General features: G+C 52.0%; 1 protein-coding gene across 3 annotated transcripts in view; it reads right to left on the reverse strand.

The window, feature by feature from the left end:
• The window catches only part of ABR (ABR activator of RhoGEF and GTPase), a 194,515-nt gene that overhangs the window by 118,735 nt on the left and 49,264 nt on the right, over window positions 1-26,516 (reverse strand). The window contains exon 1 of one of the 3 annotated variants that reach the window (XM_040243818.1): window positions 24,844-25,033. The exons of the other annotated variants lie outside the window; for them this stretch is intronic. Within the exon in view, the coding sequence (XP_040099752.1) occupies window positions 24,844-24,904 (61 nt within the window). The 5' untranslated portion in view covers window positions 24,905-25,033. Of the gene's footprint in view, window positions 1-24,843; window positions 25,034-26,516 lie in introns of those variants that run through there. 3 annotated transcript variants of the gene reach the window in all.

The raw sequence follows: 26,516 nt of genomic DNA on the forward strand, positions 1-26,516 counted from the left end.
CCTATGGACTGTAGCCCACCAGGCTCCTCTGTCCATGGCATTCTCCAGGCAAGAACACTGGAGCGGGCTGCCATGCCCTCCTCCAGGGGATCTTCCATACCCAGGGATCGAATCTGTGTCTCTTACATCCCCTGCGTTGGCAGGTGGGTTCTTTACTGCTAGCGCCACCTGGAGCTTGGCTCTGGGAACGCAAATCCCAGTTTTAGCTGTGTGACGTCGGGCAACTTGCTTAACCTCTCTGGGCCATAGCATCCTCCTTTATAAAATGAAGATAATAATAATAAAACTATTTCACAGAGCTTTTGGACAGTTAAATGAGTTAGTCTAAGTAGAGGCGCTAAGACCATTGCCTGAAAGTGAAAAGTGAATTCGCTCAGTCGTGTCCGACTCTGCGACCCCATGAACTGTGGCCTACCAGGCTTCTCTGTCCATGGGATTTTCCAGGCGATAGTACTGGAGTGGATTGCCATTTCCTTCTCCTGCCATGGAGTAAATAAGGTGGGTTGTTGTTATTGTTGATTTCATTATTTTTATTATTACCTTATTTCTCCCTACAATCCTGCCCCTGGCGAAGATAGGTAGCTCAGCTGGTCTAAAAGCAGCTGCACGTTGTGCGGGCAGCACACAGGTGACCCAAGCACCAAAAGAGGCACAAGGGAATGGCCCCTCCCCACAACAACTGTGCTCCCACTTTCCCTGCCTGCTCTTCCTGGGGCCGCTCTTCACTCTCAGCCTGCGATGTGAGCTCCTTCCTGGAACCTTGGGCCCTTTAACACAACTAGGCCAGCCATCCAGGCTCAAGGTCTGCAGTTTAATATCCTCCGCAGCTCTACACCGGAGAGGGCAGAGCGCCCGGCCTCCTGGGAGACACACAGGGAGGCAGGGAAGGAGGAGGGGCATCACACACAGGTGCAGGTCCCCCTGGGCCCCCGACAAATACCCAGGGGCCGCCACACACAGAAGCTCCCAAGTAGAGCCACGAGCCTTCCCTCCCATTGCCAGCATACTGGTGTACGCGGGTGTGTACGCATGTGTGTGCACACACATATGCCCATACACACTCCTCAGGGTGGGCCACACAAGCTAACTCACTATCAGCTTTCCAGAAGGTACAAGCAGAGATGGTAGAACATTTTGGTCAAGAACTCATGCTCTGGAGCCAGACTGCTTGGGCTGGAATCCCCACTGCTACCTCTTAACCTGCTGTGTGACCTGGAGCAAGTCGCTCACCTCTCTGTGCCTCTATTTCATCTTCAAAATGCAACAGTACCACCCAAACTCCCAGGGATTCTGTGAAAATGAGATGAGTAACTACATCTAAAGTGCACTTAAAAGAGTGGCGCCCTGCTCTGGGTATTAACTGCCGGTACCCTGCCTCACGCGCTCAGCAAGTCAGATCTCATCACTGACTGGCAGGCTCTCCCTGAGGGTCTAGCTGTCCTCTGCTTCTACATCTTACTCCAGACCAGTCCACCAGACCCCTCTCTGCTGAGAACTCATCTGGCAATTGGTCCGCACCCCTCGAGGGCCCCAGGCAGAAATCCCCGGCTGTCTCCATACCAAGTCTGGACTTTGTCAACGCCCTGCCCTGACCTCACCAACTGCTTCCTGAGTTTGCCTCCGTCCGCAGGCAACACCCACATCTCTCATTCTTCCCGTTCAGAAATAGCTCCAGTCAACCATTCCCCACCTAGAAACTGTTTTTCTCTGGGGAGAGAGATGGCAAAGATTTTTCCACTAGAAGATGTCCTGCGTGTCTCTTTACTGGACATCCTAAAAATCCCTGGTCCTAAAGGCATCTAGAATCCAAAAGAACACTGGACATAAAATGCGAAGATTTAGGCTGAGGTCTTTGGGCCAGTGACTTAAACTCTCCGGGTCACAGAGCTTGCTCCCCTGTCGAACAGGGACAGCATCACCCACAGCCTAGTCAGTGCAGAGGTAAGGAGACAATGAAATGATGAGACAGTGTAGTGTGGCTCCCAGCACACAGAAGGTGCTCAGTGTGGCTAAAGTGTGGACTTTTTACCTCCTTTCCCACTGCAGGCAAAATCTGAACTAAGTATTAAGAGTATGGTGCTGGCTTGGCCAAGCAGCCATTACCTTTAGCAAGATGATGAGCTCTGCCAGGTGGTTTTGGAGGAAAAAAAAAAATCATGATGCAGCCTGAGCAGCTTTCATTGGCTGGGATTCAGAGGATCCCTCCATTCTGGGTGAAAGGTTGCATCCTGCTCCCTTCCCTTCCCCCAGAAGCCGGCTGACTTGGTCAAATCACCCGCGGCCCCCAGTATGAGGTGGAAGGGAGTCAATGGTGTCCTCTGTCACACACACCCAACCTGGGCAATGTCAGTTTCTGGAGCAGCTGTCTATCAAGCCCACCTGAGCAGATGATGCATCTTCCCCTGGAAGGGCTGGGAATTCAGACCCCGTATGCTTATCCCAAGTCATCATCCCAAGGCGAGAAAACCACACCCTGCGACTAACCCATCCTTCTCACTGGTTTGAAGCCTAGTGGTCACCATAGCAACTGGCTCCCGCTCCAGCCTGCCAGGCGGGGCTGATGCAATTCTCAGGCAGTGAGGAACTCCAACTCAGCTCACACCGCTCTGCTCCCACTCGGGGGCGGGCAAGGGGGGAGAACAACTGAAGAGGGAAGAGAGGGGCGCACTTTACAGAAATCTCTGCTCTCCCCCAGTGCTGCCTATAGGGATCTAAGGAAGAAAGAAGTGGATTCTCCTCCCGGGTCCCTAACAACTACAGTGTCACTGCATTGGCTGTCATTCAAGGAAGATTCATCTCCAAAGCCTCAGGAGACCCGGATGGGCAGGGGGCACATTGCACCCTGGGCCTCTCTACTACATGTGGTGCCCTTTCCCCCTTCTAAGCCAGCATCCCACCAGCTAGGCATGCCCACTTCTCTCAGCCCACAGGCAGCCCTGCCCTGCCAAACCCAACAGCATTAATACAACTTTACAGTTCTCTGCTCAGGTGTGTCCTCTGCCTAGGTTCCATAAACCTGGACCTCTGTGCAAGCTAGAACATCCCTAGGGTCGCCACGGAGCGCCATCCTCCCAGCTCTCCATCCCACGCCACAAGGGTCTCCGGCTGCCCTGGGGAGTCTTATTCACTGGCTGGAGTCAATGTGAGATAACAAAGTACTCCACCAAGGACATACTGGCCAAGAGCCACTGACCTCTTAGAGCATAAAAGTCTTGCAACCAGAAGAAACAAGCCCTCAGAAAGGACGGGGGTCAAGTCACCGGCTCACACCACACACACACACACACACACACACACACACACAGATACACACTAAGGAAACGGGGATGGAAGCCATAGCCTGGTGATACTAGTGTCCCTCTCTAGCCTCCCCGTGCCTACCCATGGATGCAGGCTCTCCCTCCTGAGGCAGCAGTCCTGCAGAAGATGCCTCTAGTGCCAGGAATGCTCCCCTCCCTTCCATCCCAACGGCCACTTCCCGCCCTAGGCTCCCTCCTACCTGGCCCGCATCAAGGGCATCCACCCAATCAGGAGATGGGCCTCAGCACAAACAGCCCTGCTCTGGGACCTTGCACCCTGCTCTGGGAGGAGATGTGCAGGCTTGCCAGTGCGGGGAGGGAAAGCACATCTCCATGGAACCCTCCCCGTGTGCCCTTAAGGGCCGGTCACATTGGGCCCTCCCCGTGGTCACCCAGACAGATGCGGAAAGTGATTAATTTCAGGGGCCACTAGGGAGATCGCACTGGGCTGTGGGATGTTCCGTTAGCACTTCCTGCGGGGGATTGGGGGTGGGGGGGCTTCCAGGACTATCGAGAGCAGATGGGCAGAGTCAGTAAACTGTCAGAGATAGAGGTGGCTCTCTAGATGTACAGATCAATGAAGTAAGACTCGAGGCCAGAAATAAACACATCCATGTATGGTTGGCTGATTTTTGACAAGGGTGCTGAGATCATGCAATAGTTTTTTTCAACAAATGGTGCTGAGGCAACTGGATATCCACCCACCAAAGAATGAAGCTGGGCTCTTACTTTATATCACACACACAAATTAATTCAAAATGGATCGAAGAACTGCAAAACTCTTGGAAGAAAACAGGGGTAAAGCTCATGACTTTGTATTTGGCTAAGGATTCTGAGATAAGACACCAAAGGCACAAACAACAAAGAACACAGAGATAAACTGGACGCCATCAAAATTGAAAACTTTTGTCCTTTTCAGGGGGACTTCCCTGGAGGCTCAGTGGTAAAAAAATCCGCCTGCAATGCAGGAGCTGAAAGACACCAGAGGAAGCAGCTTCGATCCCTGGGTGGGAAAGATCCCCTGGAGGAGGAAATAGCAATCCACTCCAGTATTCTTGCCTGGAAAATCCCACGGACAGAGGAGCCTGGTGGGCTACAGTCCATGGGGTAGAAAAGAGTCAGACGTGACTGAGCAACTAAGCATGCATGTGCTTCACAAGACACCATTAAGAAAGTGAAAAGAAGGACCTTGCTGGTGCACGGATTCAATCCCTAGTAGAGGAACTAGATTCCCACATGCCAAGTGGCGCAGCCAAAAATAAAACAAATAAAATACACATAACATAAAAAGAAAACAGTGAAAAGACAACCCAAGGAATGGAGAAATCTGCAGATCACATATTTGATAAGGGACTTGTAGCTACATTATATAAAGAAATCTTACAATTCTACAATCAAAAGACACATAACCCAACTTAATCAAAAAACAGATGAAGGAGCTGAATAAACTTTTCTCCAAGGAAGGTAAACACAGCTTCCTTTCATTCAATTGACAGATAACCTGACATCACCTACTATGTGCCACATAGTAGGGACACAACTGGGAAGCAAAGCAGATTCAGCCTCCACCCTTAGGAGGCTTTATCTGGTGGGCAGACAGTACCCACTTACCATATGCCTGGTCCACGTAGTAATGCGTCAATCCCCATCCCCCATGGCTACATGGATAGTTAACAGAGGAGCTGAGATCTGAATACATGCATCCTGAGCGCAGAACCAGGTGGCTCTTCTAGCCACCTCCAAGTTCCTTCCCCCCCCCCAAGTTCCTTTTAACTGGGTATTTTGACCTCTTCCCAATATAGCTCCTGTGCCCAGGGATGCTAACAAAGAAATGGATAGATTTTGGCCCCGATGCCCAGCTGGGCTCTGTAGTAATAGCCCACGCTTACACAATGAATTAACTCGTGTGAGCCACACACAACCCTATGAAGTAGGTACTACAGTTGTAATCTCCCCATTTTACAGATGAGGAAACTGAGACACAGGTCACATGTCTGGCCTAAGGTCACACAGCTACTGAATGGCTAAGCTTGGAGTCCAGACAGTCTGATTGCACACACCACCCCTCTCTTGCTACCTGACTAAATCAGTAATTCTATTGCACACACAATTCTAACATGCTCCTGGGGTCTGGTGCCCCTCATGCCATGGTCCATGAGATGCAGCAACTACAAGGGCAAGGCTATAGCTAGAACACACCCAACAGGAGTGGGAAGAAACCTATAGCCTGGGCAGATGGAAGGACGGGAACCAGCGTGGTCTCGTGGCAAGCAGCGGGCAGGCAGATAGCCCTGAGGGAAGCAGCCAGGCCATGCCCTGGGCATCTCTGCTGCGCAAGTGGCCACCAAACTGGCCACTTGGGGGAGATCATCCAGCCACTGCAGGCTGACCCATTCATGGATCTTGCAGTCAGTTTGGCAGGTCATTTTTTTTTTTAATTATTTATTTTTGGCTGTGTTAAGTCTTTGTTGCTGGAAGTGGACTTTCTCTAGTTGCAATGAGCGGGGCTACTCTTCACTGTGGTGTACGGGCTTCTCATTATGGTGGCTTCTCCTGTCGTAGAGCAGGGGCTCAGTCGCTGGGGTTCACAGGCTTGGCTGCCCATGGCACGTGGAATCTTCCTGGCCAGGGACTGAATCTGTGTCCCCTGCACTGGCAGGCAGATTCTTCACCTGGGAAGTCCTGGCCAGTCACTTTCGAAACGGACTGAAAACGAGCACCTCACATACTAAGGGAGGATGATTTTATGAAACTAATTCAAATAGATATATGTACGTATATATAAGGTATGTGAGCTGTGTTGTAGAGTAAAATGATTCTTCGACTTAGGATTTTGTCCAAAAACGAAGGTGTACCATTATTACCACTAGATAAGCTGTAGTTTATTCCTATAATGGAAATTCTATGCAGCTTTAACAATGAATAATCTAGAGCTATAGGTAAGAACAAAGACCAGTCTCAAAACCATACTTTAAAGCAGAAAAAGGCAAGTCACAGAAAAATACTTCTACTATTAGTCTATTTATATAAATTGCGGGCAAAACTACATTTATATCATTCAGGGACACATGCCTGAGTAATAAAACTCTAAAGACAAAGAGGGAATGATTCACACAAAATTTAGGATAGTGGTTTTACCTCAGTCTATAATGGGTGCAGGGGGAGCTTCCCTGGTAGCTGAGATGGCAAAGAATCCATCTGCACTGTGGGAGACCTGGGTATGATCCCTGAGTCGGGAAGATCCCATGGAGAAGGGAATGGCAACCCACTCCAGTATTCTTGCCCAGAGAATTCCATGGACAGAAGAGCTTGGTGTCCATGGGGTCGAAAAGAGTCAGGTACGACTGAGCAACTTGCATTTTTACTTTTTTTTTTCTTCACATAATGAGTGAGGGTGAATGTGAGGGATTAAGACTGACACATTTTGGGGGGACAAACTTAACCCCCTTCAGTCCGGACCCAGCTGAGGGATGAGGGATGCTGGTGGATCCTCTGAGCACTGGCTTAATAGTAATGACAGCATCCATTCTCCTCTGAACCCCAGTGAAGTATATTTCACCACAGGGAAGCTCATTAAATGACTTGCTCAATGCATATGAACATTAAGCAGGGGCTCTGGGATTCAAATCCAGGCTCTTGCAATTCTGCAATTTCTCATTCCTTTACCCATATGTCCCTTGGAAATGAGACTCCCTAGAAGAAGTGAGAATGTGTAAGACATGTTCTGTGGGGGGTACCCAGTGAGTGTTTATCAACAACAACAATTATCCTTTACTCTGGTATTAAATGATACGATGAGCACACATCATCACTGTTCATTATCTTAGGTGCTTTTTACAACAACCCCAGGACATGCATGGGGCAGGTATTTCTTTCTTTCTCTTTTAATATATATTTATTTGGCTGCATTAGGTCTTATTTGTTGCATGCAGATTCAATAGTTGCAGGCACCGGCTTAGTGGGCATCTTAGATGGGCATCTTGTGGGATCTTAGTTCCCCTATCAGGGATCAAACCCAAGTTCCCTGCATTGGAAGGTGCATTCTTAACCACTGGACCGCCAGGGCAGTCCTGGGGTAGGTATTTCTAACCCTCCCTTTGCAAATGGGGAAAAATCCAGAGAGCATCATTCTACCTGGAGCACACCCCTCCAGGTCCATTCTCCTTGGCTCTCCAACCTGTTTTCTGCCCCAGCCGAGAGGAAGGGAGGGGTGCCAGGCTGGGATCTCTCTCCCAGCAGCTCCTCCCTGTGGGCCACCCAGGCTGCGTGCTTTCCCTGAAGGTTGCAGCTCCTGCCAGGAAGCCACCCACGGGGCCTCTGTGTCTCCAGGTGTGGGATCCAGACCCTCCCCTCGCTCTGCCCACATTTTGGTCATAGTCCTGTTCCAAGCTCTCTCCAAACCACTCGGGCTGAGTGTGCCATTTGTATCCTGCTGGACCCTAACAAATACAGCAGTTAAGTTACCAGGCTGGGGACACTGATCTCCTGATGAATGAACCAGGAGGGCCTCTCTGAACCTGCCAACAAGCACCTACTGAGAGAGTAGTCCCTGGGGGACAGGGGGAAAAGGGAGACGGCAGACACATGGAAGGAGCTAGGAGCAGAGGCAATAGGCAAAGCTCTTGGTCTCAGATTTCCCTGTGAATGAACTGGAGTTAACCTTCAGAAAGTGAGGAAAGACCACAACACTGAGAAGCTGAGCCTGGGGGAGGCCTGTGGTGGGAAAAGAGGCGGGAAGACTTGGATTCTGGGCTTCAGGCCAAGTAGAGCCTCCAGAGCTACCTACAAAGTATGCTGGAAACTGATCTCCAGTCATAAGCTGGGATGGGGCCAGGCAGCCTCTTTCAACAACAGGCACTTCCACACTGATGCTCCTGGGGTGGACGGGGGTAAAGAGCCAGTCAAGACTCTAGAGAAGGCAGGACAGCACCTCCTGGTTTCCAGACGTTCGTTCCGATTCACCATTCCCTTTGGCATAAGCATCCAGGGGTGGGGCTGGGACATTTGAGGTTTCCATCACGCTCTGGCCCACAGCCTGGTCTTTGCTGGGAACGCACAGTCAGGCTGCAAGGCCAGACCCTGAGCAAGGAGCAAGGCCGGAAAGGGAAGAGCAAGGAGAAAGGTGTCATCTCGGGGGTGGGGCAGCGGCACGTGGATTGTCTTCCTTCTCCTCTTGGGTATTTTTCGGCTGCTGCTGCCAACTCCGTGCGACCCTATGGACTGCGGCCCTCCAGGTGCCTCTGTCCATGGGATTCTGCAGGCAAGAATACTGGAGGGGGTTGCCATTTCCTTCTCCCGGGATCTTTCCAACTCAGGGATTGAACCCAGGTCTCCCACACTGCAGGCAGATTCTTCGCCACTTGAGCAATGTGGGAAGCCCTTAGGTATTTTTCTGGTCCTCAATAACTTCATTTTGTTGCTGAATGTTGCTGTTGTTTTAGTCGCTCAGTTATGTCCAACTCTTTCATGACCCCATGGACTACAGCCCTCCTGGCTCCTCTGTCCATGGAATTTCCCAGGCAAGAATACCGGGAGTGGGTTGTCATTTCCTCTTCCAGGGGATCTTCCTGACCCAGGGATCAAACCAGGGTCTCCTGTACTGGTAGGAAGATTCTTTACCGCTAAGCCACCAGGGAAGCTAACATTCACTTTATCAAAGGAAAGGCATTCTATCCTAGAGAATCATGAAGAATTTCAAGAAGACATCCTACTGTAGCACAGTTATCTGTGAATTAATAAGATTGAAAAGGACTTGATTAGGGTTTGCAGGACCTCGGGAATGAGCTATCACCTGCGTCCAGCTCATGCCCCCGGGTGACAGGCTGGTACATGGCCAGTACCTCCCTGACATTCAGGGGTGGTGGGGGGAGGAAATGATAAACCCCAGTGTGAGCTCCTCATGCCTGACTGAACCTTCTCTCCATCCAAGGATCTCAGGGGAACCTGGGAAGTCACACCCCGCTCTGGGAGCATGCTGTGTTATCACCTGCTTTGGGAAACCATCTCTGTAGGTTTCCATGTCCTTGACCTTAAAGGAACTTTACATCTTTAGCTGTGGCAGTCGGTAGGCAAGATCCAGTATAATGCTCCATTTAACACCAACAATATGAGGGCCAGATTGCTTGGGTTCACATCCAGCTCATCACTTACTAGCTGGGTGTCCTTGAGCAGGTTATTTATCTATTCTTTGCCTCTGTGCTCTCATCTGTAAAGTGGAGATAAGTGTCTTCTTCATAGCGTTACTGTGAAGAGTAAGGGGGTTAACATACAGAAAGTGCTTGGAACATCGTGGGACACACAGCTAGTGCTCGCTAAGTGACAGCTATTTTTACTGGCATTTTCCCACTAGTCGTTCATTACTTTTTGTGTCAGCTCTACAAAAACAACCTCTATATTTCTATGACTACTCCAAAGAAACAAACAGCTCAGCCTCTCGGGGTCAGGGGTGGCAGAGGAGAGAAGAAAGTAATGAGATGAGCAAGGAACATTTAGTTGGGTCCCTTGTTAAGTGTTACATACACACCATTTCATCCAGAGGTAGGGACACCAGGTAAAGTACAAGACACCCAGTACAATTTGAACTCTGGACGAGTAACAAGTTTTGAGTGTAAGTATGTCCCAAATGCTTCCCCGCTGGCTCAGTGGTAAAGAACCTGCCTGCCAGTGCAGGACACACAGGTTTGATCCCTGGGTCAGGAAGATCCCTTGGAGAAGGAAATGGCAATCCACCCCAGTTTTCTTGCTTAAGAAATCCCATGGACAGAGGAACCTGGTGGGCTATAGTCCCTGGGGTCACAAACAGTTGGACACAACTGAGCACGTATGCGCATGTCCCAAATATTGCATAGGATATACTTCTGCTAAGACAAGTATTCATTGTTTTAACTAAACTTCAGATTTAACTGGGCATCCTGTGTTTGTATTTGCTAGAAAATTGGGCAACCCTACTGGTGGGGTTGATAAGATTTTTTTCCCATTTTATACGAGAGGAAAAGGAAGCTCAAAGAGGTGAAGTCAATCACCAGAGGTGACTGTCCCAGCAAGCGTTCAAAGACTCTGTCCCCTTCCCTCTAGCTGCTCTGCACTCAGAAGGGCTCAGGAATCAGAGATACAGCCCTCCATCACCCGCCAGCGGCATCCAGAACCTGCTCCTCAGCCCCCAGGCAGGAGCCTGAATGCAGGAAGAGACATTTTTTAATTTTTTTCCAGAGAGAGGGAGGCTACTGCTCCCCAAAACCAGTGCACTGGGGGGCCTTCCTGCAGGGGAGGGAGCTCGGGAGGCGGTCCCCGTGGGGGCTGTGGTCAGCCAGGGCGGCACCCGCAGCTCTTCCGGGAGCTGCCCCTGGCTGGGGCTGAAATCTGGAGGCAAAAGAGCCCAGGAGAAAACTCAGGAAGCACCAAAGGAAACTTCTCAGGAAGTCCTGAAATATTTCCACAGCCAGGAGAGAAAAGCTTAAAGTGAAAGCAGCTATGGGCTGGCCTCTCAGAGCCCAGGGCATGACCACAGCATCTGGGAAGCCCCGGCCCAGGTCACAGGGCCCCCTTCCCAGAGCCCCCACAGATGGTCTGGCCTCGTGGGCTCCGCAGAATGGCCCACCTGCCCCACTCTGCTCTCCCAGACCAGAATGGGGCTCTACTTCAGTCATTCTCAGCTCTATTTTTAGTGGAAGGTGACAAGACACAACAAATGTTCAAAGCAGGACAATGAAATCACCTGATTCCTCTGCAGGGTCTGGGACCTTGGCCAACCTTTTCTGGGAGCAGGGACAAGAAGGGTTCTAGGAACCTCCAGGGAGCTTCTCTTAGAGCTAGGGGTCTAGAGCCCACTCCTCAGTCTGTAACTTCCCAGGAAGGTGACCTTCAGCTTCATCCTCACCTGGCTGAGAAAGGCCAAAGCGCATGCCTCCAGGCAAAGTAACAGCTCTGACTGGGGATGGTGGTGTGTCTAGGGAGCCGTGAAGAATTCAGTGGGGCTGCAGGGTGGGGAGTGTGATAAACAGAGCAGGAGGTGAGGCTAGAGATGGCTGGAGACAGTGTCTGAAAAGGCTCCTACCATGCGTACTAAGGAGTTTATTTTTATTTTTTATTTTTGCTTTTTATACATATCTTTATTCATAGATTTTTTGTGCTGTACTTTAATTTTTTTTTGATTCTTTTTAAATTTATTTTTTATTTTACTTTACAATTCTGTATTGGTTTTGCCATACATTGACATGAATCCACCACGGGTGTACATGTGTTTAGATTTTATCCTCTAGGGAGGAGGGAGACGGGAAGATGGTAGACTAATGAGTGATGGAATCAGATCCTCCAGTAGGGCTTGAGGGGTCCAGGGCCTTCCTACTGAACGGGCATCACCTGGGGGCTTGTTAGAAATGCCAAGCAGGAGGCCCTATCCAAACCTGCTGTACCAGGATCTGCATCCTTACAAGATGCCCCAGCTGATTAGTGGGTCAAGGTGAGGCCCTGAGTTACAGCTGGGGCAGAGACAGGGTCGATGGTTTGACCTCTCCAATAGCCTTTTCTTTCTGCTTTTTTAAAAGAGACATTTTATTTTACTTTTAATTTTGGCTGTGCGGGCTCTTCATTTTAGTACATGGTCTTTCTCTACTGCAGCACACAGACTTAGTCTTAGTTCCCTGACCGGGGATGGAACCCACGCCCCCTGTATTGCAAGATGAATTCTTAACCACTGGACCACCAGGGAGGTCCCTCCAATAGCCTCTTCTAACTCCCATCTGTCTTCCCCCTGCTTAGCTCCACTGCCTCCTTACATCCTCCCTGCCCCGTGATTCTCTTAGGTGGCCCCTACATTACAACAACACATCCTTCTCCTAGAGCATCTCCCCTTACAGCGTCCTTCTCTTCATACCCCCTCACCGCCTATAATGCATTTCCAAGCTCTCAAGTGCTCAGGGCGCAGCTGAGTGTTGGAAAGGGAGGTGCATGCAGTGGTTAAGAGTCAGTCCCCAAATCAGACTGGGCGTGCAGAGGAGCTGTGCAAACACACAGATGCCAGCGGCCAAGCCCAGGTTCTCACGCTGAGGGCCCTGGCATTTGAGAATCTCTGGTGAGGAGCATAAGCCAGGGCATCACACAGACCTGGGTTTAGAGCCCAGCTCAGCTCCTCCTAGGCTAGGTGACCTTAGGAAAACTGTTTACCCTCTCCAGAATCTTGGGGGGGAAAATGGATAAAAAGAGTTGAGAACTCTGCAGGGGGGTGAAGATTAAACGGGACATTGTTTGTCAAGTGCTTAAGGACACTGTCTGACACCCTATAAATGGCAGCCTTTGTTATTCTTCGTGCCTCTAAGGAGTTTACAGTCTGGCAGAGAAGAAATGAAAACAGGCACAAAGCCTACACTGGTAAACACTACGAAACAATAGATAAAAGGGCTCAGTGACGTGGCCTGAGCAAGCAGTGTTCAGGTTCTGAGCTGGGATGCTCACTGAGGCTAGTGCATAATCAGGCAGAGGGGCTTCCTGGAGGTGGTGGTAACCAGGGCTGAGGCTTAAGCACAGAGGTTGGCTGCGGAATGGTGAGGGGTCTTAGTGGCTAGAACAGGGGGCGCATGCTGGGATGCCGGCAAATCTGAATGGACAGTGCGAGGTGTCCCGCAGCACGGGGGATATCTTGAAGGCATTTGGATTCGATGGGGAAGAAAACGCCCCACTGAGGATTTCTGGGCAGAGGAGAGGTAGACGGAAGCAGGTTGAGTGTGGGTGGGCACATGCGTGCTTGCTAAGTTGCTTCAGTCATGTCTGACTCTTTGCAACCCCATGGACTGTAGCCCGCCAGGCTCCTCTGTCCATGGGGTTCTCCAGGCAAGAATACTGGAGTAGGTTGCCATGACCTTCTCCAGGGGATCTTCCCAACCCAGGGACTGAACCAGCATCTCTCATGTCTCCTGCAATGGCAGGCGGGTTCTTTACTACTAGCACCACCTGGGAAGCCCCCAGCTTGAGTGTAGTACCAGCCATCTGGATGGAGACTGGCATCTCAGGGTCAGGGAGGGAGTTTGCTCAGGTGTCTGCAGCTAGGGCCTGGTTGTGATGGGAGCTGACCAGCCATCATGGGTCCTCAGTCAAGAAACAGCTCCTCATCAGATTTGCATCCCATCCATCCTTTCCAGGGAGAGAAGACAGGACCCAAAGTTCCGGTGGTCCAGTGGTTAAGAGTCCACCTTGTAATGCAGGGGACACTGGTTTGAACCCTGGTCCAGGAAGATCCCACGTGCTATGGGGTAACTAACCCCCTGCATCACAACTACTGAGACCACACCCTAGAGTCCGTGCTCCACAACAAGAGAAACCACTGCAGTGAGAAGCCTACACACCTCAACTAGAGAGTAGCCCCTGCTCCTGGCAGCTAGAGAAAGCCTGCACACAGCAACCAAGACCAGTGCAGCCAACAGTAAATTAATTTTTTTAAAAAGCCCCTGCTTTGGGTCTCTAAAAGTTCTGCACCCAAAAATGGCACAAGATGCCCACTGACTCATCCAGGTCAGGAGTTGCCACAGAGTCTGCAAAACGTCTGCAGACCAAATGCAAAGGAAAACACAGCCCTTCCACGGAGCTGGGTGGCACACCAGCTGGTTGCTCATTAACCCTCTCAATGATGCACTAGAAAATTAACAACTGAGGTTTTCTGCTCCATTAACACCAAAGTTTGCTCTGGGCAGGGGGTGTTGGGGGGTGGGGACAGGGAAGGTTTTGTCTAGACAGAAGAACTCATGAAGGCCAGCTGCCTGGGCTTCTGTCACTCAGGAAGAGGGTAGGCAGAGGGGACTTAGGGTGTTCCCCATGGCAGGTATCCCCACTGCCCTGGCAGAGTCCCCAGGAGAGGCCAGTCACAATGGCCACTCCCTCCTCTCCTCCTTAAAATGAGAGTAACAACCTTTCACAGGTTTACTGTGAGAATGAAATCAGATTGTGAATGTGGGAGCACCAGCTCAGGTATGGTGCTCACCAGGTGTCCCATCAGTGGCTTCATTATTTTGATTGGGAAACAGAAGGGTCTGACTTGGATCAGGGTCCACAAGGCAGTCCCCTAGGAAAGGGTATAAAGAACGCTGGGGCCCTGCTACCCAAATTGTGGTCCCTAGATCAGCAGCAGCAGCACTGGCATCACCCAGGAACTTGCTAGAATACAGAATCTCAGGCCTCAACCCAGTCCTACTGAATAAGAATCTGCATCTTAACAAGATCCTCAGGCCATTATTCCTGGTGGCTCAGATGGTAAAGAATCCGCCTACAACGTGGGAGAACTGGGTTCGATCCCTGGGTTGGGAAGATGCCCTGGAGGAGGGTACGACAACCCACTCGTATTCTTGCCTGGAGAATCCCCATGGACAGAGGAGCCTGGTGGGCTACAATCCATGGGGTCACAAAGAGTTGGACACTGAGCGACTAAGCACACACAGGCTATTAAAATGCACAACGGGGACTTTCCCTGGTGCTCCAGTGTTAAGAGTCCGCCTTTCAATGCAGAGGGTGCAGGTTCGATCCCTGGTCGGGGACCTAAGATCCCACATGCTTCGCGGCCAAAAACACCAAAACAGAAACAAGGCAGTAACAAATTCAATAAAGACCAAAAAAAAAAAGTCCATATAAAAAAATAATCTTTAAAAAAATGCACAATAGAGTTTGAGAATTTGCTCTAGTATATTTGTTCCTAGGAAAAACCAGTTTCCCCCCTCCTCTCTCCCGGCTCAGGAAATATGGGGCCCAGGACTCCAGGTGGATAGAGGCAGAGGATGCAGATGCCACAGCCCTCTAATTAGCACCTGCTTGCTTGCCACGCTGCACTGAAGCACACCAGAGCACATGTTGAGAAAATTACTCCCTTCCTGATTTCTTTCAATCTTTCCTGCTACTGTTTGGTACCAGTATGTCTTTAATATCTATCTTCTGTTTCCTTGCGTTTAAACAGAGACACAGGAGGCTCAGACCTAGAGCCTTCCAAGGGCAACAGTGTATAACTAGAATAACACTGTTGAGTGTTATTTATTTGCAAGGAAACTATTTATTGCAAGAGATACAGATTTTTTCTTTCTAGGTAAATGATATTTAAAATAATGAATCAAGTAGAAAGAAAAACAGTTAAGTCCATAATAACAGAAGTGTGTGACTCTGGCAAAAATCACAACAGTGGTATATAAATTACGGCAGTTTCGTAAGTCATTATTCCTTACAGTGCATCTCGTCCACTTACTTTTTTCATATTGCAGGTCATGAAATCAATATCGTAGGTCATGACCAACACTTCTTGGGTTTGTTTTTAATGCAGTGGACTGGAACAGACTAGAAGGGCACAAAATGATGTGTACATTGCAAACGTGATAGAACAGTAAGTACTATCCCATGAACTTTTGTTCAGTTTGTGTGCCCTGGCTCACAATGCAAAATGTCTGTATACTGTATGAGCGGTACTCCAAATAGTCAGCGAGTCACTCATTTAATCCAGGGCTTCCCTGATAGCTCAGTTGGTGAAGAATCTGCCTACAATGCAGGAGACCCCGGTTTGATCCCTGGGTCAGGAAGATCCCCTGGAGAAGGGATAGGCTACCCACTCCAGTATCGTGGCCTGGAGAATTTCATGGACTGTACTGTCCACGGGGTCGAAAAGAGTTGGACAAGACTGAGCCACTTTCACACACACCCACACCCCTAGCCCAATCTCCCTTTGGTAGAGGCCCCTGGCCTCTGCTAACTTAATTCCAATGGTGGGGTGAGGAAGAGAGGGAAGGGGGAGGGGGAGAGGAGAGGAGTGGGGCAGGAGGAGAGCTGACTCCTTTGGCCAGGCCACCCATGAGCAGATCTCCAGGTCCCATCACAGCTCTCTGGCTCCTCTCTCACGACATAACTGGTAACAACAGCCCCTCCCACGAGCTATTATATGGATGCTTCCCGGTCCTGCTGAGGTGAGGAAAGCCTCAAGCATTGACCCAGAACGAAGAGTGGAGACACTCGAGCGTGAAACGTGCCATTTTTGGAGGGACAGGATCCCCTCTCCAGGCCCTCTCAACCCTCCCCTGCTTGGGCAGCCCTGTTTCATTGGCTTTCTCCGAAAGATGCCTCTTCCCTTGACGAGCAGCGAAAAAGAGGGGGAAGGAGGCTGGGGGCGGGGCCGGAAGAACGGGAGAAAGCTCTGGGTGGGGGAGGGGACAGAGGTCACCTCCGGGTGGCGCTTGAAGGATGCACTTGTCAAGGTGGAGCCTCTGGTCTGCTTGCAACCCGGACTCACTCGGCGGGCAGGAACACACCAGGGCAGCAGGAGGAAGAAGGCTGGGGCAAGTTCAAGGTGGTGGGAGGAAGGCGTCAGGAACGCCTAAGACGGGGAGCAGCTGGAATTTCACATTAGCCTCTGTACAAACAGAAGAGCCAGTGAGGGGGCTGGTTTATGGGTCCCTACACCCTACCAAGAAGGAGTTCCTAAAAACGCCTGCAGACTCAGAAGGAAGGAAGCTGCCTGTGACATTTTGAGCAGCAAAGGGAAAGGAAGAGAATGGAGGCGACCCGCCCCTCCCCTCATCTCCACTTTTATCCTCCTGCTTGGGTAGTCAGCTCAGGACAGGCTTTTACCCCCTTTATCATCACCCCCAAAACTCTCCACATACCAACCCTTTGCAGCAAGCCCTCAGATCATGTCCTAGCCTTTCTGGCTCCAGCCAAAGAGGGGCCTCCTACAGTGGAAGGCCCCAGATACCGGCCTTCACAGAGGCCTGAACTCTGGGCAGGGGACTCTGGCCCTGCACTGGAGACACCCCATCACTAGCATGCTGTGCGGGGGTGAGTTCAAATGCAGAAGCTGGATCTGTGGCCCAACTGGCCCTGGGCCTCAGAAAAGGGCCTTGGCGCATGGTGGCCTGGTTTATGGCCGAGAGCTCACCTCACTTCCCTTTGGAAACTGTGGAGGTGAATTTAAAAAGGCCTGAGATCAGAGCCAATGCGCCAGGGCTCAGCCAAGTCCTCACTTTCTCTAGTCCCCACCCACTTGTCCTTTGCCTTGCTCAGCTCTCGAAAATGGGCCTTAGCTGTTGCCCGTCCCTGCCCCCCAGTTATTTTCTCTCCTTCCTCTTTATTTATTTTGGGGTTAACACAGAGTACCTCTTGCCAGGAATCCAGGGACAAGGTAACTCTGGGATAAGCGGTTCAAGTACCCATGGGAGGGTTCCTTGGGATCCATTTTTAGGAAGAGGCAGCCCAGCCGGTGGGCACTTACAGGGCACCTGAAGGCTGAGAGCTGTCCAAATACCATGGGGGGACCAAGACCGTCTCCATAGTTGTCCTTCTAGTTAGAGAGATGAACAGATCAATCAACCTCCACAAAATGCCAGCTGCCATGAAAGGCAAGGGAGTCAGAGAAAGAGGGGTTAAGAGTCAGGCCAGGAGATTTCCCTGGTGGTCCAGTGGTTAAGACTCCACACTCCCAATGAAGGGGGCCCAGGTTTGATCTCACATGCCACTAGATGCCCATACCACAGCTAAGAGTTCACATGCTGCAACTAAAGATCCTGAGTGCCACAGTAAGAATCAGAGACCCTGCCTGCTTCAACTAAGATGTGGATGCAGCCAAATAAATAAAAATGCTGCTAAGTCGCTTCAGTCGTGTCCGACTCTCTGTGACCCCACAGACGGCAGCCCACCAAGCTCCGCCGTCTGTGGGATTCTCCAGGCAAGAGTACTGGAGTGGGTTGCCATTTCCTTCTCCGAAATAAATAAAAATACATATTAAAAAAATGAGGCCAATTCTATGCTTGACTCCTGGCTTGCACTCTAGGACCTTGAATTACTTAACTTCCCTGAGTCCCAGTTTCCTCCCTGTAGTGATAATTCCTTCTTACCTCATAAAGTAGGGACTGTTGAGGATTAGTGATAACACATGGGCAGTGCCCAGGGGCATGCTGACACACAGTAGGTCCTCATGGGTATTGGCTAAGATCGTTATTGCTGTTGGCAGCTGAATCCGCTATAGGTAGAGTTGCAGCCATCTGCAACTCAACTACAGTTGAGAACTGACCTGGCTCAAACCAGGAGACCTTTGGCAATAACTTAACCTCTCAGGGCCTCGGAGTCCTCATCCATAGGCCAGGGGGATGTAAAAGGTGCCTTGGTGAGTTGTTAGGGTAATGAAAGAAAGTACCTAGCACAGCATCTGACACACAGTAGGACTAGTTAAACATTATGGCTTCTTCTATTCATCCTAAACCAAACAGAAAAACCTAAAATCTATGAGCTTGGCTGGACTACTGGGCTTTCTTTTCCTTGGGCCCAGTGGTTGCGAGAGACCCATGGATGAGGTTTCCATGTGGCTTTGCAGAGCTCAGACATATGTCCCTAAGAGGTCCCACAGCACAACTCCAGAGGCGCCATCACATAGAGCACACAGTCACCCAGACCCCTCAGAAAGGGATTGTTCTCCTAAAGCTGTGCCTTCAAAGGGAGGCATTCACTCAAAACGATGGACTGTATGCAGCTTAGGCCCAGGGTAACTTGCAACTGAATAGGGTGACCACAAGTGAGGAAATCAATTGCTGCTGTGGGGAGTGGCTACCCCCAGCTCGGAAAATAACTAGGCTTAATTATACAACATCTTCGGTCTCCATGATCTTGATCCATTAAACCCTCACAGCTGGCCAGGAGGCAATGCCCAGGAGGAAGGGGTTAGCCCAGCACACTAATGGGATCAGCCTTTCAATCCCAAGAAGGTAATTATGGTCACATTCTTCACCAGCAGTCCTGAGTAAACCCACAGCTCACGTTCGTGCTCAAGTTGCTTCAGTCGTGTCTGACTCTTTGTGATGGTCCGTAGCGCACCAGGCTCCTCTGTCCAGGCAAGAATACTGAAGTGGGTTGCCATGCCCTCCTCCAGGGGATCTTCCCCACCCAGGGTGCCAAAAAGGTTGAGGATCACTGGTCTTGAGGGGCATGAAGACCTCAGAGGTGAGGGTGGAGGAAAGGGGGAAGGGCACGTGACCAATTAGGTCAGCACGGAGCCCACCCTGTCTCCCAAAGACCACGTTGACCCTGTCAGTTTCTATGTGGCCAGTAAACCCATATTCGTTTTTCATCCAGCAGTGTGGTGGGGAAGAAACGGCAGGAAGAGAAGACAGGAATAAAGGGCAAGGGTAGAAAACCAAGAGAGGCCCAAATGAAGTCTGAGCCTGGGGGAAAAGATTTGGCTGCCCCATCTGCAGTGGGTCACGGGTCCAGCTGGCCCCATCTCAGAGGGCTCTGCGACAAATGCCCTGGGCAAGGGGTAGGCTTGGGCCTCTATCCCCAACCCTCTTATCCAGGTGCATGCTATCATTTGCCTGTAGCCTTTCTTTCTTCTCCCCCATTTACAGGATCAGGTTCTCCCCCAGCTTCGGGGACAAGCAGAATGCTCCCACTGCCCCCAGGGGCATCCATGGCTCGGCCATATCTTGCCCTAAGGAATGCAAGCAAGGGCAGACCAAGGCCACAAGTCAAAAGAAAAATCAGCTTCTTCTATGCAGCCCTGGAGAGAGGTGAGCCTGCAGGCCTCTTCCCTGGTACTCAGTGGAAAGCGCCAAGACCCTGTAGGTAGAATGTGGCGGGTCCTCCAAGCCCCATGGATCACCTCAGCCTACCAGAGCCAGGGGCCTGGCCGAGGCAGCTGATGACGTGGAGGTGACACGCGGTTGTCCTGAAGCTGCCTGTCACCCCAAAGGGCTCAAGCCGAGCCAAACAGCTGCAGCACCAACGCTGGCAGCGAAGGCTTCCAATCACGTAATCACAAGCCCCAGCAATGCGTGGGACTCCCTTGGGGGGTCTCCGACTCCACTACAAGCTACTACAATTACCAAATCCACACAGCCAGAAACTTGTGAATGGGCCAGCTAATGGGTTTCTGGGGTTTCGGATGGAGTCAGGAGTTAAAGGAGCCAAGAACCCGGAAGTCTTTTCCCTCTCATACTCACTCGTGCAACCAAAACTTACTGTGGGCTTACTACGGCACAAGGCCTTGGGCTAGGCACCAGCGAAGAACCTGGTTCAACACTCTGCCCCTGCCCGTCCCCGTGCACCCTTCCCAACCCCTTCCAAACTCCTTGGGCAGCCTTTCATGGATCTGCTCAGTGACAAAAGCTGGGATGAGCTGGACAGCTGAGCAGTTAAAGAGCACTCCTCCTCTTCAAAACATTCGAGAAATATTAACCAATTAATCTCCATTGCACCCACGTGAGACATCAGAGCTTCACTCTCCGAGGAGTATGCATAACAAAGGTGTCAGAATCGCCCCCAGACCCAGAGAACAACCCAAGTTTTCCCTCCTACCCACTCTCCTCCCATCTTCTACCCACCTAGCTGATTCTTCACAAATGTTCCTGTCACTCCTTCCTTTCTCTAAAGAACAGTAACACCAGCAATCACAACAATGACGAAAAACTACATTTCTCTGAGTAGGAGACTTAATTCTTCTGCCAGGCCCACCTATCAAACTCCAGCAGTCCTGTCAATTACGGGCTGGTGAAGACAGACAGGAATAAATGACTGGGGCTTAGCCACGGGACAAGAAAGCATGCACTTGCAGGTGTTCACCGGCACACACTGGGTTAGTCTGATGTGGCCTGGGTAAGAGAGTTGCCCTGATCAAGCCCACACCGACTGTCAGGCCAATGGCTTGGTCTTTGGTGCAGCTAACATAGGAATACAGTGGGAAACTGAGACAGGTTCATGGTCATCTGGAGATGGGTTTGTATTCTCATAGCCCCAAATGGTTTCCTGGCCATTAGACAGGGCACCGAGTCTGTAAGGGGCATAAAAATATCACCGGAGACAGAAATTTCCCTTGGAAATGCTGTTTCAGGTAACAGAAGTGAGCTCCGAAAGGCAGGTTCTAATAACAGATGACCATGCTCTGCCTTCTATGACATCCCAATAATAGAGGCTTTTGCTTGGCTCCATAGAGTCAGCATGTCTGAGGCCAGAGTTAAATCTCCTGGGACAGAAAAACGGCTAGAAGGGCAAAGGGATACCTTAAGTGTACCTTAAATTAGTCCTCAGTTCTCTCTTAAAGAAATCCTGAACATATAGTGAAAGATTTTCATCTCCACTCAGAGGGATAAGAGAAAGTTTCAGAGCACCCCCCTTTTTATTGTTCTATAGAACTTAATTTGATCCAACCTGATCCCATGGTACAGAAGGAAGCCAAGATAAAGTGGTAAGTATTTAGTGAAAGGAGTGGTGAAAGAGAGAAGATAAAATGAAGAACACAGGCAGAGAACACACACAGAGAGAAAGACAACAGCTCCGTGCAGAGAGAAACACACCGGCTTTAGGGAAATAGTCTAGGAAAGGCCCTGAGAGGCACAGCTGATGCTATGACGTGAATGTAGGAAAATGAATGGTCCAGGGACAAGAAGTGGGGTGGCAGGAACCCTCATCCACTACGCTAGCTGACCACGGGCAAAGACCTTGCTCCAGTCCGTCCCAGATCACACAGGCAGCTGGGAGCCAACCCATCTCTTTGCGCCATCACTGCAGACCTTCAGGGCTTCAACTATAGGGGAAAGAGGGAGTCTGCTGTCTACCCCTTATCAAGGGACCATCAAGCTGCCATGGAAGTGTATACAGATGCGAAAGCCAGAAAGAATGAGCTGACAATTCCAAAGGCTGGCACCTTAGGCATATAGAACCACCAGCCTCAGTGAAATCAGACAGAGTCCCAAACACCCCTGCCTTGGCTTCAGGACCAGTCTCCAGTTCCTCCAAGAGACACAGAGGCAAGTGAGGCTCAGAATCACTGAGACCCCTTACCCTGCTGGACCACTTTGGGGACAACACTGAGACAGAGGACCAGAGTGACAGATGTCCCCCATTGCAAGACTGTGAATAAGCTCAGACATATCTGGGTGACACTCAAGAGTCTTCCTCAACATCCTAGGGTAGGATCTGAATCCCAGCTTTGTCACTTATCAGTCATGTGACCTAGGGTAATGATTTGAGCCTAGCCAGCCGCTTTTCCCGTAAAAGAGAGATAAGACTACCCGTCTTGCAGAGTTGTGAGGTTTGCAGAGACTGGATGGAGAGCACCCAGCACAGTGCCTGGCACACGGCAGGTCCTTGGAGATGCTACTATCACTGCCTCCAGGTCTTTCACGTCCCTGAGAAGTATCCTGGCTACCCTGTGCCCTGTGTACACCCCCTTTATGATTCCTGATGGATTTGGCTTTTGTGGGGACTTGCCACCCCAGGACTGTGACACCTGTAACCAAATAGCTTCCCGAGAGGCATGGGAACTTCCTCGGGGAGCCACAAAACCATGCTGCCAGGCAAATGACAGCTCGGGTATTTGTTTTAATTTAGGCTCGTCAAGAGGAAACTTCATGGCTAACAGCCCAAACATGACTGCACAGCACCTCCCCAGGAAGCCTCATTCTACAGCTCTCCAATAAACTGTTTGGAAGAAGGAGGCAAGGACTCCTCACACTGCTGCCAAGCCAGTGCCCCCCCCCCCGCCCCCACCTCCCCTCTATCCAGGCTGCCCCAGGAGCCCAGAAGCCAAGGCAGCAGCAGAAGGGTAGACAGTTCAGATGCCAGACTGCCTGAGTCAGGGCTGATTAACAGGCACCCCCCACAAAGAAGCCCTCAGTCAAATTCCCTTTTCCAATCCCACCTTCCTCTAATTGGAAATTTTCAAAGCAATTTTGCTGCTTTGCTCCAGGTTGTGTATGTATTGGGGGGAGGCGGGGTAGGGAGACAGGTGTTGGGATAGAGTGGAGGATGTCAGGAAAACTTGGGATTGACCAGATAGATGATCAGGCAGGGGAGGCTTCTTTAAGGCAATGAAGAGAAAGCCAGAGACAGCTTTTTGTAGGATTCTATGCCTTGGGAAATAGGGAAAACAGGACTGGGTTTTGCAAAGAGCCAGAAATATTCAGGAACATAAGCTGCATGTGAATATGAGGCATTGTTATGACTGTTTTTTGCAAGCGCACAGTGAAGAGGAGGTCACTAATCCTCCCTTTGGGGTCAGGAGCGGATCTGCAGCCAGGCTCTGAGCAGATGTGTGCCCCCATTCAGGCAGACACATGTGTGCACACATGCCACACAGCAGCCGTGGACCCTGACCTTCACCCAATGGTGCTGGCCTCTACAGGGGAAGGAGCAGATGGAGTGGCTGGGCTTGGCGCAGGACTGACACCCAGGGGATCCAGCTTTGCTCTTTTGATGTTGAAAAACCAAAGCAGAATGAACCATCACAAGGAGAGCTGCTGGGGGGAGGAAAGGAAGGGAAAACAGATTGGGGGGGGGGATGGAGGGGGAGGAGGAGAAGAGGGGGGAGAAAAAGCTATGGGGAGTGATGGGGACCCAAGGGGATACAGAGGTCAGAGGCTGGGTAATGAGTACTGAGAAGCCTCCAGGGCAAGAATTTGGGGTTCAAGACATCAACTTGTCCACTCTCCCCACCATTCAAACCAGGTTAACCCTGACATGTAGCCTTGTTCCATGGCATCTAGAGTCCAGAAGGGGGAACCTGGTTCCACCTGCCTCCCCCATGGGACCCTAAGCTGGGAGACCTAGCAAGAGAAAGTGGGCCGGTTCCACTGAAGCGACCAGGGAGGGCAAAATCCACTTATTATCTTCTTCAGGAGCCAGTAGAACTCTCTCTCTTCCTATACCACTGAAAGCTTGGGGATGACGTCTCAAGGGAGGGGTGGGCAAAATGCAGTGCTTTAGCCACCTAAGCAAGAGTGAGGGTGGGGTGGGGGGAAGGGGGTGAGGGGAAGGGGGCGCTCAAGGCTGGGCGTAAGCCCCCCGGAAGGCAGGCGTGATCACTTACACATCCCCAGCACCAGTGCAAGAGCAATCACATGATCGAGACAGATTTGGGAACGAGGGGGGTGGAAACGCGGAGAAGGGTTTTTGTTTTTTTTTTTCTTTTGGGGGGGCGGGGGATGGGGTAGGGGAGGAAGGAGGGTGATGGTGGGGATGATGATGAGCCTGGCAGGAAAGACTGCTGAGCTGGGGGTTTTCAGGTCCTTCATCCAAACGGCCCCCACGGAAATCGACACCTACAGTCTCCCTTACCATACGACCCCACCCCCACCCCGAAACACCCTGGCCTCAGGGTGTCCCTGAGATGGCAAGTCCAGGCGCCAAGGACTTCGCCAAAATGGCCTTTCTGCTTCGGCGTGCACAGAAGGAGCAGCCAGCCGGGGAGCGGGGGTCAACACACTACCGGGCTCTTCCCCTCCGCTCCAGGGTTGGGGAGAGCTCGGTTACACAACAGGTGGGAGAGGGGTGACACAGCTCTCCTGGCCCCGTCGATCCACTGTGCCCCCTTCACCCCCGCTCCGGCTGGAAGTCCACTCTGGGGATCCCATCAGCGACGGATCGCGGGGCGCCAAGCCGCTCCTCCCGCCTCCCGGCCCGCCAGGCACCTGGGCGGCCGTGCCCGCAGCCCCCAGCCCGCTCCAGCCAAGCCCGGCAACGCGAACCCTGGGGGCCGTCGGGGCTCCACGCGGGGCTCCGGGACGCGTTCCCGCCCGGCCTCCCCCGCCCGCGCGCACACACGTACTGCTGTAGAGGGTGTCGATCCAGGAGAGGCGCGGCAGGCCCCGATGGCTCAGCGGCTCCATGCCCGCGGCTCCTCGCGGCTGCGGCGGCAAAGGCTCCGTCAGATCGGAAACCCGACCCTCATCGCACAACAAAGGAGGGAGGGCGCGGGCGGCGGGCCCCGCAGGCCGAAGTTGCCGAGCGCTGGGTGGAGGCGAAGGGGAGGCAGGGAAACAGGTAGCAGGGAGGAGCGATCGGAGCCGCCCGGGAGGAGGGAGAGGGCGGGCGAGGGCCGGCGAGCGCCCCGGGAGCCCTTCCGGCCCCTGCGGCCGCCGCGAGCCCCGCTGCGGATCCCGGAGCTGCGGCCCCGCAGCCCGCCCGCCAACTAGCAACTTCCCCGGGGCTGCGCGGCGCCCAGGGGCGGGGGGCGGGAGCCGCGACCAATCGGCGCGAGGCTCCCGCGCCCCCTCCCCCGCCGCGGCACGCCTCCAGACCCCCCGCAGAGGTGCGGGGAGCAGCCGGTGTCCCCCACCCGGAGAGGGACTCCAGCGGGTGACCGAGGAGGGGGTCTGCGGGGGTCTCCGGGGGGGCGACGCAGACCCAGACTTCTCTTCCTTCCCTTCCCTGGGCTTGGCCAAATTCTGGCGACCCGCAGACTAGGTGCCGCGGGGAGACCTATGGGCCCGCAGGGGTGACATCACCTGTCACCCCAGGATCTCTAAGCGCAGTTTCAGGGGCCAGTGCGGCTGCCAGGCCCCTCCCCTCGGCAAGCCCGGGGAGCGGCGCGGACTGGGTTAACGTCGAGCCCGCCCGCGGGAAGCGTTGGCTGCCCAAGGACTCTTTCCTTCCAAACCTTAACACTGCCTGTCTATTTAGACACTCTTGACCTAAAAGCCAGGCTGCTCCCTGCCCTTCACACCAGGGAGGCGGCGAACAGAGGAAGGCAGGAGGCCGAGGGGGTCGTCGAGGGGCGGAGGACAAACAGGGTTAGAGGAGAGACCCCAGGGTCTCCGCTGGGTCCCCGGCAGGAACCTTCTCTCGGGATTCCAGCGGCAGCGCATCTAAGGAGGGACACCAAGGGTGCATAATCACAAGTTGAGGGAAGTCTGAGCTCAAGATGCCTCTGAGAAGAGATCTTTAGAAACAAAATTCCTTCTAAGACCACCGCTTCCCCCACCCCGCCAAAAAAAACAGGCAATGAAGAAGCTGGAGTGGGGGAGTTTTATGCCTTCCACTGGGTGCTGGTTCTAAGAGACCTAAGGCAACTCAGCTGCAGGCCTCCTTGGACCAAAGGACCCTGAAGAAGGGACTGGAGGGGCTGGAGGGTCAGGCTAGGGTGGTCCAGGGCAGGGGGCCCGAAGCTTGTTTCCTGAACCCCAGGGAAGGGAGGCAGTGGACCCACAAGGGAACCCCCGCGCTGGGCCACTTACCCTGCTTTCACCTCAGAGAGTGAGGTTTCTGCTGATGCAGCAAACTCTTCCACCCCTCATCCCCAAGCTGCATTAACGGCAGTGCATTAACACCATTGAACTGGGTCCCCTACAAGATGGCCTACAAGATGAAGCTCACCTGGCCTCTACATGGGGGAGTGTTGTCAGCATCCCAGAGCATTTTGGCAGGGGGGTGGGGCGGGGGAGTGCTGTTCTCATCATTCCAAACAACCACAGATCTAATTCTTTTTTTTAAAAAAATGAA

This window comes from Oryx dammah, unplaced genomic scaffold, assembly GCF_014754425.2.
Source record: "Oryx dammah isolate SB20612 unplaced genomic scaffold, SCBI_Odam_1.1 HiC_scaffold_8, whole genome shotgun sequence".
NCBI classification, from domain to species: domain Eukaryota; kingdom Metazoa; phylum Chordata; class Mammalia; order Artiodactyla; family Bovidae; genus Oryx; species Oryx dammah.